This window comes from Panonychus citri, unplaced genomic scaffold, assembly GCF_014898815.1.
Source record: "Panonychus citri isolate SS breed McGregor unplaced genomic scaffold, ASM1489881v1 Contig00136, whole genome shotgun sequence".
Classification (NCBI taxonomy): domain Eukaryota; kingdom Metazoa; phylum Arthropoda; class Arachnida; order Trombidiformes; family Tetranychidae; genus Panonychus; species Panonychus citri.
This window is the reverse complement of record NW_026515541.1, coordinates 2262224-2275468: the sequence shown is the minus strand read 5'-3', so window position 1 is coordinate 2275468 and position 13245 is coordinate 2262224. Positions and strand designations below refer to the sequence as shown.

The following is a 13245-nucleotide window of genomic DNA, read 5'->3' as shown; positions in this document are numbered from 1 at the left end:
CAAAAAATTTCAATCAATTTTTTGTTTAGTTATCGTAACAATCAAGTTCAACCCTTTCAATTATGTTAATTCAAATTGTCGACCTCGAACCTACAAATTTAGCCTCAAAAATTAGTACCGAGGGTGAAAATTTCGATGGTGCTGCTTTTTATCAGAAAGTTGTTTTGAATGTGAAGGTAAAATGGTACCAACTAAATCCAAACAAATGAAACTCGGATACTCTTTTCGGTGTAATAAATGTCGAAAAAGTTTATCTTCGACACACAAAACTTGGTTCGAAGGAAAAAAAATCAGGTTTAATTGATTGTTTAATTTTAATTTTCTATTGGTGTTTTCATTTCGGTGTCAAACAAGTATAAATTCTAAGTGAAAATACTGTTGTTATTTTGATTCTATTTGTAAGGTGTGTTTTGATGCTGTTGTCAATAGTGGTGAAAAAACCGGTGTTGTTGAAACGATTGAGGATGAAGAGACGCATCTTTACACCTGAAAATATCACAAGGGTCGTTTATCATGTACCGAAAAGGAATAAATTCGGTTCGTTGGAGGTATTCAAAGGAGCACTAAGAAATTATTTGTAGTTCTTACAAAAAGAGAAGCAAAGTTCAACTAAATCCAATAATCAAACAGTGGGTCGAAAAAGAAACATCAATAAGCACGGATGGATGGAGAGGATACAACGATTTAGCCTCATTAGGTTACGAACACTGTGTTGTCAATCATAAAAAAAATTACGTTGACCCAATAAGGAAAGGAGTTCATAAACAATGAGTTGAGAATCTTTGGAAATTAATTAAAGATATTGTTTCTAAATCAGCCAATGGAAAGATGCGAGTTGATCATTTTTTCGAAGAAATTTATCGAATCAACTATTTGCGAGGTCTCAATATCACCGAAAAGTTTATCAAGATATTTAACTTAATTTCTACATGGTAGCATGGCCAGTTCTGTTCTCAACCCTATTCTCCATCTTCATCTTTGTCTTCATCTCAATCATCATCTACAGATTCATCGCAGTAATTATTAGTTATAGTGAAAATTAACTTAATCATCAATTTGATCATCTTAATCACTAAGTTTTAATTAAACTTAATCATTTAATCATCTTCATAACCATAACAATCAACAAACTAATCACAATCACTACCACTAAGTTCAAATACGACTTGTTCATTAATTAATAAATTATCATTTTAGTCAGTGTTGATTTACCTTCACTTATATTTTTGAATTTTTTTATATTCTAGTTGGTAAGGGGGAAGGGGAAAAGGAAGCCTCCTTGCCTTCTTTACCACAACATCTTGGTCCTTACCGAATTTTCTTTTTCTGTAGATACTAAAAAGTTTAATGGAAACCCTCGAGGCCTTAAATTTGTGTGAAAGTATCAAATTGAATCATTAATGGTCGAAACATTCATTCAGTTTAATTAATAAGACTTTCGAAATTTTTGCGCCAAAAAGATTCTTCGAAAATTTTTGATCCAGTCATCTTATTATTAACTAAAATTAACAGTATAGAAATTATCTTACACCTTGTGTAACCTTGGAAAGGATCGAGTTTAATTTCAAGTTTAGTGATGAGAAAACTTTTTTTTGGAACCTGAAACTTGAAATCAAGTTTTTGAAGAGAATTTCGACTTGCCGGTAAAGTTTATTCTCTTAACTTGGTCACTATTCTCTGATCACAGAAGTGATGGCTTCAATTCGTAATTGCTTTATTCTTCTGTCGCTGAATTTACTCTACCTAAACCATATACAGTCTTTATCATGTTCAAAAAAACTCGAGTAAGTGAAAGATATGATTTTATCTCATCTGAGTTTCGAAATCCTATTTTCATTGAAAAATAGTATCTAATCAATAATTATACAATTTTTTCTTATCCAGTGCTAAACAATCAATTGAAAACTGCGATCAAAGTTTGAACATTACTAAGTTGAGGTTTCTACAAAGAACCAATCCATTTGATTTATTAAACCCGAAATTGCAAAAGACGTCGAAACCCGAATCCATAAATGTAAGTAATAGAAAAGTTTTCCACTATGTTAAATAAACAGAACTTAAATGTTTCGCTTTCATTTTTTGATAAAGAAATCGAAAAATGATACACAATCATGCAATTCGGGCCTCAGTGGATCTTCTTGTCGTGATGAACGTAAAGTTGAATCAGGTCGGTTTTATTCTGATGCTAATATTGCTGATGGTAAATCTAATGGCAAGTGTGGTGGTGTTTTGAATTCACCAAACGGAATTGTGACCTCGCCGAATTATCCTAATCCATTCAATGTTCCTGGTGAATGTCTTTGGAAGATTAAAACATCAGATGGATCTCGTTTGGTTGTTAATCTAACTGATTTGGAATTAGATTCTTCTCTTAATTGTACTCAAAATGTGTTAATCATTTACGATGGACCAACTGATCAAGACTCTCAACTATTAGTTGCTTGCAATCAGAAACAGCTTGATAATAATTTAATTACTTCAAGAGGCAACGAGTTGACAATCAAGTTGATCACAAATGAATCAACAAGTTATGTCAAAGGTTTTAAATTTTCTTATCAAACTGATTGTAATAATTTCATCGAAGGTATCAGTGGATCGATAGAGAGTCCAATCAACCAGAGCTCAAAGAGTCTTAATTGCTCTTGGACAATTAATGTACCAAAAGGAAACAATATAAGTTTGGTTATTGAAAAGTTTAAATCAGTTGATTCATCATGTTCATCAAGTTACTTATCATTTATTGGTAATCAATCAACTAAAACATTCTGTCAATCAGTTGATTACACAGATTTCGGTCCAATTTTAATCACTGAAAATCAAGTACAGGTTAACTTTGTTAATCTTAATCCTGATAATCAATCATATTTCCGATTAGAGTGGAAACTAGTTGGATGTGGAGGTGACATTCATGAAAGTGAAGGTGAATTGTTCTCTCCAAATTATCCAGATTCTTATCCAAATGGACTTAATTGTCTGTGGACTATTCATGGTAAACCAAGTGATATCATCAAAATCTTCATAAATGAATATCATATTGAGGAAGGTGACTCATTGCAGATATTTGATGGACCGAGCACAAGGTCACATCGCCTTGTTTACTTAGCTGGTCGTCTCCTAAAGAGATTGAAAATCACGTCAATCAGAAATCAAGTTACGATATTTTTTCAAGTCGATGATATGTTCAATGGAAAAGGACTTAGATTATTTTTTTCGACTACAACAAATGACTGTCATATTATCTATCCGTCAACTGAGAGTTCAATTTCATCACCTAGTTATCCGAATCGATTTTCTGGACCGATCAATTGTAATTGGTATCCACAAGACGATTTCAGGAATACATTCATCCAAATTACGTTTGAAGATCTCGATATACCCTGGTCAGTCAATTGTACTGAACACTATGTGAGTCTTTTGAATATGCGAGGTTTGGAACTTGATCGATTCTGTGGTAACTCATTATCAAATACTTCATTTAGATCTATTTTCGATAATGCAATAAAAATTGTATACTTTTCAAAAAGCTGGCACAAAGGACGAGGTTTTAAGGCCAATATTCAGCCAATCTGGCACTCAAAAGAGTACATTTATGGTTCTTTAACGGAACTGAGTCATTCTGCTCATCAACCGAAATCAGAAAATGATGAAAACTTTTTGTGTATCTATGACTTTGTTTCCATTGGCTCGTTCAACAAGAGCCTTTTAACGTTTGTCGATTTTGCTATAAAATCGCAATCTGGAAGTTACATAGAGTTGAAAGACGAAGGCTCGAATTATCCAACAAGAACCATTCGATACAATAGCTCTTCTTCTGTGTTACCATCTCACATTTTAGGTAAATCATTTAAGGTCTCTGTTAGAGGTCATGTTTTGTTCAAAGTTTTGTACTCTCAGTATGTTGATTCATGTTCATATGAACTAAACAGTTGGGAAGGAACATTTAGTTCACCAGAATATCCAAACGATTATCCTCCTTCTAGAACTTGTGTTTGGAAAATTAATCTTGCTCCAGGTAATTTTATCTCATTGAAGTTTCATTCATTTGATATTCAATATGATCAATTCTGTGCTTTGGATCATTTGGAGATTCGAGAAGAAAATGAATCAGGTAAACTCATTGGACGATTTTGTGGATCAAATTTACCTCAATTAAACTCGACTCAATATTATCCAAGTTTATGGATTAGATTTAAATCTCATGCTAATGGTTCAGCTTCTGGATTCAAAGCTTCATACAAAACAATCAAAGATGTGAAAATTAACTCTTATTCTGGTAAAATTGGATCATTTGCTTATCCGAGATTATTTTCATCGGAAAACAATCAAAGTTGGATAATTAAGACCAGTAACTTTAATAAGATTAAGTTTAAATTGGAATCAATTGATATTCTTGATGATTCGTTCGACAGCTCATGTACTAATTCAAGTGTCACAATTTATGATGGTCCATCAGTGAACAGCTCGATTCTCGGTCAGTTTTGTGGTTATCGTACTGGTGACCTTCCAATTTATACAACTTCTTCAATCGCATATGTACATTTCAAGCCGAACTTTTACATTTCTAGGTTCTTGTTGAGCTGGACATCGTTCCAAAGTGACATTGCACCTCCACTTATTGCTGATTTTAATCACCCATGTAAATACACTGCGAATCTTAAAATGAACCAAAATACATCGTTACTTTCAAGTTTTTATCCAGATGGTGTCAATTGTAGTTGGACCATTTCAAGTCCCATTGGAACTCAATTACAAGTCGAAATTAATGAGATGGACGTTAAGTCCTCGTCACATGAAAATTGTACTAATAAGAACGGAGTCTCTTTTTATGATTATAGTTTCGACCATCAAAAAGCTTGGAAAATCAATAGAATAGTCTGCGATTCAAAAGATAAATTGTTCACTCTCCAGGGCAATCAATCGTTGATCACATTCTTCAACTATAGCGGCTCATCAACCAACCTAAAAGGGTTCAACATAACAGTGAGACCGATTTGTGGTGGTACATTTTATGGACCAACGGGTAATATTGATTCATCTTTACTTGCACCATTCGAAACTTGTTCATGGGCAATCATTGTACCAAAAGGTCAACGAGTTGAAATTAAATTCAAATCTTTTAACTTGGGTTCGTATGACGACCATTGTTCTAATGGTTATTTAAGTATTCGCAATGATGACTCACCTAACTCTCGATTCATTGGACACTATTGTGGGTCTAACTTACCTAAGAAAATAATATCAGCTTCAAATCAACTTTTCATATCTACTTATGTTCCTGCATCAGAACAATTTGTAAGTCGACAATCTAAACTATGTACTTGATAACAATTTATTATTTCATGAATCGATTTTATCTCTTTCAGGAATTTTCTTTGACTTATCGACAAGTCTCAACTCCTTGTGAATTTTATGTCGAACTAAACCAATCAAGTCCATCGGCTATACTTCAGCTCCCTGGATACCCTCACCCTCCTGTCGAATATTCTGAGTGTGATTGGGTCATTAAAGCTCCAATCAACAGAGTTATTAGAATTGATTTCGAAATACCAGATCACGATGTTGGATGCAATTTAAATACGACTCATATTGATATTCACGATGGTTCTACTCAAGTTGCTCCTAAACTTGGTCGATTCTGTCCAATAGCTCGAACAACAAGTGTCATTTCATCAGATAATCGGATGTTCATTCACTTTCTTTCTAAAGGAGGGACTGGTTCTAGTTCGTTCAAGGCAACAGTAAATCTTCATATTTGCGGTGGTAATTTTGTTGTCAATGGGACAACTGGAATCCAAAGCTCGTCTTATCCCAAGCATTATGCAGCTAACATGATCTGCAATTACAGCATTTATTCAGCAAAAATGTCTGAGATGTTGACTTATCGACTAGTTACTATTGATCTACCTTCAAATGAGAATTGTAGCTCAGGTGACTATTTGGCAATCCACGAATACGGTCCATCAGGCCAACTACTCAATAAAGTTTGCGGGACTAAAGATTTCGAGTACAGATTTTCAAAAACTTGGATCAATTCTCTATTTATGGTCTTCAAGTCAGATTCAGCGACTTTCGGCAAAGGTTTCAGGATTTGGTTTCGGTACGATCAAGATGGTGAGTAACTTTTAACTCAAAATTTACAATTTCCGTATTCATAATGTTTTCAATCATTCATGTGAACCACTTAGATGCTCATGATCATGACATAATCTTGGGTGAACCAAAAACAATCAAGTCTCCTCGATATCCTGATAAATATCCTGTTGGGCGAAACATTACTTATTCACTAACTGGACCAATTGATACTCGAATTACTCTCAACTTCACTCAATATAATCTCAAATCAGCTGATAATTTATGTCTCGATAAAATCATAATTTATCATCATCCAGATCTAATGCTGAGATCTACGTTAATCCCCAAACTTGAAATGACTCCGAATCATATTAATCTTCCCTGTGATTCAAATTCCACTAACTTGGTGATTCAATCTCCAAATAATAGATTAATCGTTTATTTCGAGACTTCTTCGGGTCTGGATGCTGGCCAAGGATTTCAAGCAAAGGTCGAAAGTGATCAACCAACAGGTAAAAATAGAAAGAACCAACATCGTAACTCAATGCTAATTATTAAAACGATCGATTAAATGGTTTAGAATGTGGTGGTTTTATTGATTGGAGATCGAGGTCAATTATCTCGACCAATTTCTCACAGTCCATTCATGAGAACTCTCGGATTTCATGCGCTTGGCAAATTCTAACTGGAGTTCGTGATGGAAAATCCGCCTACAATCAGCTTGGTTTAGGTAAATTCAAACTAATTGTTTAATTTGTAATCAATATTTTACTTTTTTTGGGCAGTTTCTGGACTTTTTACACCTTGGATATCATTTGAAACAATTGAGGTCTTGGGATCAGTTGAAAATGATTCACTTTGCTCTGATGGCAGGATAACGATAGCATTTCACGAAGGTTTGTTTTCTGTTTATTATTAATACAAATCACCAAAATCTGGTACTAATTATTGTGATAGTTTGGGGTAGAGATTCGGTATTTATGGACAAATACAAGAAAATATTTTGTGGAAAAAGTTCGAATATGATAGTGGTTTCTCCCTTTTCGAGTATATTTCCAAATCTCATAAGCGCTAGTTTTAATCGGACGCACGGTTATCGTGGTTTAAAAGCGACTTACCACATGAGTCAATGTGGTTACACCATCGATGATGTTAATGGGACTATAAAAACACCGGGTTGGCCGTTCGCTAATTATCCAGTTGATACCGTTTGCCTTTGGACCATTTTCAATGAAGCATATGAAATAAATGATCAACATGTACAAATCGAGTTTGAAACATTTGAACTCGAAGTCGATTGTTCAAAAGATTATGTGGAAATTTATGAAATAAGTGATTATAAAATGACTGAAATTGGTCGTTATTGTGGTAAGAATAAGCCTCCACTTATCCGTGCTTATAGAAATCGAGTTTCAATCGTATTCAGAAGTGATGGAGATACAACGAGTAAAGGTTTTTTGTTGAAGTTCAAAATGGTAAAAAGTACTTGTGGTGAATTCAGGACTAATATTGTGAATAGATTTGTTAAAATCCCCTTTTCTTACAAGGCTAATCAATATTGTGAATCGTTATTAGAGGTTGACCCCCCGTATCGACTTAATTTGACTTTTGTCAATCGATTCGATATTGAAGATTCGGTTGATTGTTCTAAAGATTATCTCGATATCAATGAATGGAGAAACAACTCTTGGCATCATTTCGGTCGATACTGTGGATACAATTCACCAGGATCGATCATCTTCAAGGAGAATAGAGGTCAACTTATATTCCATTCAGACGGAGATGATCGTCGGGGAGATGGATTCGATTATATTGTTACAAAATATTGTCGAATGACAATTGATAAAAGAGGAAATGGAACTATCGAAAGTCCTGATTATCCAAATTACTACGGTATCAATTATTGTGAATGGACTTTTAAGGGAGAAGAACCAAATGATACGATCCATGTGCATTTTAAGCATTTCGACTTGAATATTTATGAGCCATGTGAGAACAATTATCTCGAAGTTATCAAGATAAACCGATTCACAGGAGAAGATGAGTTTCAAAGATATTGTCCTGATGATCAACTCAAAGATATATTAATAATTTCTCAAGGAAATCTAAGGATTATTTCAAATTCAAAAAAGTTTACTTCTTCATCAGGATTCACTTTCGATTATCGAATCCTTTATTCTAACAAATTACCCAGTTAACAAGTCTCAGTCATTGTACAAATTTATCCTTTATAGATTCTTTTGTCGTATTGGAATCGATGACATTCTATTGTTCGTTTATCATTTGACGTAAATAAAGTCCATTTGTTTAAAATATTGCCTTGAACTTTTCTAGAAATATTAACAGATTTACCTTAATGATTATGATTAGCTCGCAATTTATTAGACAAGTGAAATTTGTAGACAGTAAAGCGATAAAGTTGCCTCGAAAATTGAATTCTAATGCCAAGAATATCTTAATAAGAATCGTCCGAGTTGAATAATCTATCGTTATTTTAACTTGTAAACTGCTATCAAGATAAAGATAACTTGGAATGAACACTAGTTTATTGCTGATATTCGGAAATTCATAAGATTCATAACTTTGGGATTAAGATATTTTAATATTAAGTAATTAATTTGTTGATGTTTAACCGAATCGGTATTTTTGACGTTCTATTTGGCAACGATAAATTCGTTAAAATGTAGGTGAGTTTATCTGAAGGACTTGATCGACTTCTGCCCTCAACTACTATTTTCGATTAAATTTGCTTAATTTAATCAATAGTTTAACTTTTTATCGATTAAAATGAAGGCATCCTGTGATTGATCTCATTCCTTGATTCAGTCAATTAAAACTTTGCTTATGATAAACCATCATAGACTGTATAAATCGTCCATCTAGAAACCTCGGAGTTACCTGATAAATTAGAGCAAAATCAGTATTAATTATCGATATTTTAATAGTTTGCATGCTATTTAATTCTTTTATTATGATTACTAATCGAAGGTTACTGAAGCTGATGTAAATTAAGATAATTAAGATATTCATTATTCACACAAAATGAAAACAGAGTTCATGTTCGTTACTTATTAATCTCATTAAATGTAACCATTAATCATTATCATTCATTAGATCAGCATCATTAATCTAATCAAAATCAATGTAAAGAAAACATTATTTTTCAATCGTATTACTATCAACTTCGTACATTTATTAATAGATACCAATAGAGTAATTAGTGAAATCTTATTCCAGTGTAAATTAGAACAAGTCATGGCAGTGAATCAAATCAAGGGTTCAGGTTATTCAAATTTTCGTCAGTACCTAAATCATCAAATTATCGATCTCGACTATTTAAGTCCAGATGAGCCAAACAGAAATCGCTCTGGTTGGTGTTTCACTTTGGCCTTTGTCTTAGTTATTGTCAATAATGTCAAACAAGTAATCATAATGTGCCAGAGTGATTTAAATAATTTGTCTTATGTAATTGGTGATTTTACTATACCCGCTGGAAAAACAAAGAAACAATTAACTCTAATATTCTTTAGCTGGATAAGTGCCACATTCATGTGTATTTTGACATTATATCGTTCTCAGTACACTCTAAGACTACAAAAATGGATCAATATTGGAGTAGTCTTTGAACATTTATCGGCAAGGAGCCATCCGATCTCGGGGCTACCCACGATTCTACATCGACTTTTCATACGATTCAATCTTGGTGTCTTCTATTCTGTTAGTGTCTCGGCTTCCCTGCTCGTTCTTCCTTCTTTTTTCATTTATCCTCAACAGTTTTTCATATATCTCTGGCTCTGGTCACTCATCACAATCATTCTCGCTTTCGTGATTATTGCTTATGCCGCTAACTTCGGGACGCTTTACGCTTTCCAAGTTTACATTTTCGCTAAGCAAATGAATGACCTAAAGAATAATCTACATGACCGTCTCAATTATACAATGAATAATCATCCAAGTAAAATATTGACATCACTCATCAACCATTCAGTCAAATCAAACATATCCATAATGAGAGAGTTGATTGACGGTCACCATTTTTGGATCCATTTCAATCAATCAATTTTCTTAGCTACATTCATTGCTCAATCCATAATAATTTATCTAATTTTTTTCATCGATATTCCCCAATTTCTGAGATTAGCGATGATTCTTTTAGGCTTTATCAATTGGATCGGTGGATTGTCTGTGCATTTTTTTCTTGGGACTTATGGTCAAAGGAAGGTAAATGCGCTGCATGAATTATACTTATTCATATTTATATTATGAGGTTAATTTTTACTATTCTAACTTTCAAGATTGAACAAAACTGTAGTCAACTACGAAAAGCCTTTTTCTTGAAAGCATCTAATCGAGTTAAGCTCCAATTAATTAGCTACTTTGAACATATCGGAAATCGTTATTTCTTCTGTATATTTGGATCATTAAACTATTCCATTCATCATTTTCTTCTCGTGAGTATATTAATAGTGGAACCTATTATCTTATTTTAATCTCTCTGATTTTTCTAGATTTAAATCTAGAATTCAGTACAGCATTTACACTTACTCATGAATTTATCAATAAATAAATTCATTTTTCTTACAAAGGCTGTTAAGAGACTCTAAGGGGAAAAAATTTAGTCTGTTGAGAGCATTTGTGTCCAATGAATACAGTTTTCGCAATTCCAAGCTTTAAACGCTTAAATGGAAGTAGCAAAAAGATTATATCATGAGCCTCATGTGTTGATTTGCTTGACTAAATTGATTGTCTTCTTAAATTTACAGGTTGTTTTAGAAAATACGACAATCCTTCTTCTTTTGATAACAACATTAGGCAAATGAAGGTGAGAACAATTTTCCTTAAATTTTTACTCATTCATGAAAATGGGCCAGGGCTTAGGACTATCGAAGGACTATCGATCGACTGCACAAAATTTCACTCTCATTGATCTCCGAATTTGTCATGTAATCTATTCTGTTTTTAACAATTAAAAATTATTAACTGAAGAAAATCTAGTTTAAAGATGATGAAAAGATGATCCGACGAAACAAGAATGATTTGATTTTTTCGTAGATTATAAGGTATGACTGGTAATGTTTTGGACTAATTTTTTGAAATTGATTAGCGACTGACTGGCTAGACTTATTGACTCCATTTAAACGTTGAAATTAAGATGAACTCTCTGGCTATGACTAACTGGTCATAGTCTAGACTAAAGGGTAGCTAATAAATAGTGGAACTCATGATTTAATTGTTTTATCTTGAGAGACAATTGATCAATTTTGATAATTCTATTTGCTCAGTTAGATTACACTATAAACACCATCTCTGTTAACTTTGGACAGTTTATCTCGAGCATTACTCATCAAGTGGTGGTCACAATCGACTAAAATTTAAACAAAATGTGCCTAAATCAAAAAGGTTTTTTGACTCTAGCGCTTTTTGTTACGAGCAAATTAATGAAAGTTGGATGAAAAGGATTCCGCATCAAAACCGATATATCTCCGCAACTAAAAATGTCAAAAAATGGTGAAATGTCATGTATTTCCTTTTCCAATATTCAAGAAAACATTCGTCAATAAAGTCAAAGGAAAGAGTTTTTATCAATTTGACATTTCAATGATATGATAATTATTATTATGATTAATCAAAGCTAGTTGTTTCTTTAACCTTTGCATAATAGTTTTTTGACGGTTAAAGCTCAAATAAATAAATCTCATCAACACTTAATTAACCCATTAATTGATTGTTAAGTTTTTGATCATAACAAACCTTTAAATGAATAACTTTAAATTACGTGAAAAAATATCTAAAACAAAAAAGAGAAAGTTTCTTTGAAAAGTAAAAAAGTTTCATCAAAAAATAAAACAAAGTGTTCATTAACCGATGAACAACTTGTCGAAAAGTTTGGTTGTAAACCATTAAGTGTTCATTTGGTTGATATTTTTGATTTGCAATCGTCAAAATCATCATTAGTTTTTGACGATGCTACTATGCAAGAAATGATGGTGCAACCATCGAAACCTTCGAATGGAAAAAATCAACAATTATTTCCCCCTGGTAGTTCCCTCATTAAACCACCATTAGTGCTTTCATGAAGTTCTACTTTCCAACTTTAGGAACAGAAAGAATCCAACAATCACCACATGTGCTGGTGCTACAAATTTCCCGAAGCTCTGTTTGGAAAATTCTGCATGAGAAGTTAAGATTCAAAGCATACAAAATTCAACAATTTCAACTGCTTAAACCCTTTGATAAGGAACGTAGACTTGCCTTCTCTCGTATAATGGCAGAAAAGATCGAACTTGGGCAGATAGATCCACAAAGAATATGGTTTACTGACGAAGCGCACTTTTATTTGCATGGCTATGTGAACAAACAAAACCACCGAATTTGGGGAATAGAGAACCCTCATGCCTTTGTAGAGACTCCTACTAACTGTTTGGATGGGAATATCGGGAAAAGGAATTGTAGGCCCTTATTTCTTCGAAGACACTATCAATGGTGATCGATACAATGAGATGCTTTCCCATACCATACCATACACTTTCCAGAGCTACGACAACGAAGTTTTCTGTATGATTTTCATTGGCAACAAGATGGCGCATTGCCACACCGCAAAGGGAACGTCAAAACAACCATTAGAAACCATTTCCGGGACAGAATAATCGGTTTAGGCTACGCCACAGAAGATGGAAGAGAAATAGAGTGGCCACCCTACTCTCCAGATCTCAATCCATGTGACTTTGCTCTCTGGGGTATGATGAAGGACTATGTATATCAAAAAAGTCCATCAAACCTCAATGAACTCAAAAATGCTATAAGAGAGTTCACCACTACATTAAATCATGATACCTTAAAAGCCATTATGGAAAACTTCACTGAACGTCTCCAAATGCTAGAACAGCTTGAAGGCAGTCACTTTGAAAACACACTGTAACTTTAAGTGCAACCTTAAGCTTTGCAATAAAATTTTTTTTTAAAAAATAGCAAGTAGTTGGCGCACAATTCAAATTCAAACGCTCGGAGTCCATTAAAAAATACCCTGTAGTGGTTGATCCAGTTAGTCGAATCAATCAAACCAATGGTTCAGACCATTAAATTCTGGAAAACTAAGTTGGAAATGCATCGTTCTTAATTGAAAAAAAAGCATTCACAGTCCAATCAATTTGACTATTCGGGTAATTGAAAATT

General features: G+C 33.4%; 1 protein-coding gene across 1 annotated transcript; it reads left to right on the top strand.

Annotated features, from left to right (window-relative positions):
- Positions 1 to 1650: 1650 nt before the first annotated feature.
- Positions 1651 to 8367, top strand: LOC128392288 (cubilin-like). The gene is made up of 8 exons (XM_053352290.1): positions 1651 to 1784; positions 1885 to 2014; positions 2089 to 5292; positions 5364 to 6111; positions 6186 to 6584; positions 6653 to 6802; positions 6858 to 6968; positions 7030 to 8367. Exons 1-8 carry the CDS (start codon positions 1693 to 1695, stop codon positions 8268 to 8270), a joined length of 6075 nt encoding a protein of 2024 aa, XP_053208265.1. The 5' UTR covers positions 1651 to 1692; the 3' UTR covers positions 8271 to 8367.
- Positions 8368 to 13245: the final 4878 nt, after the last annotated feature.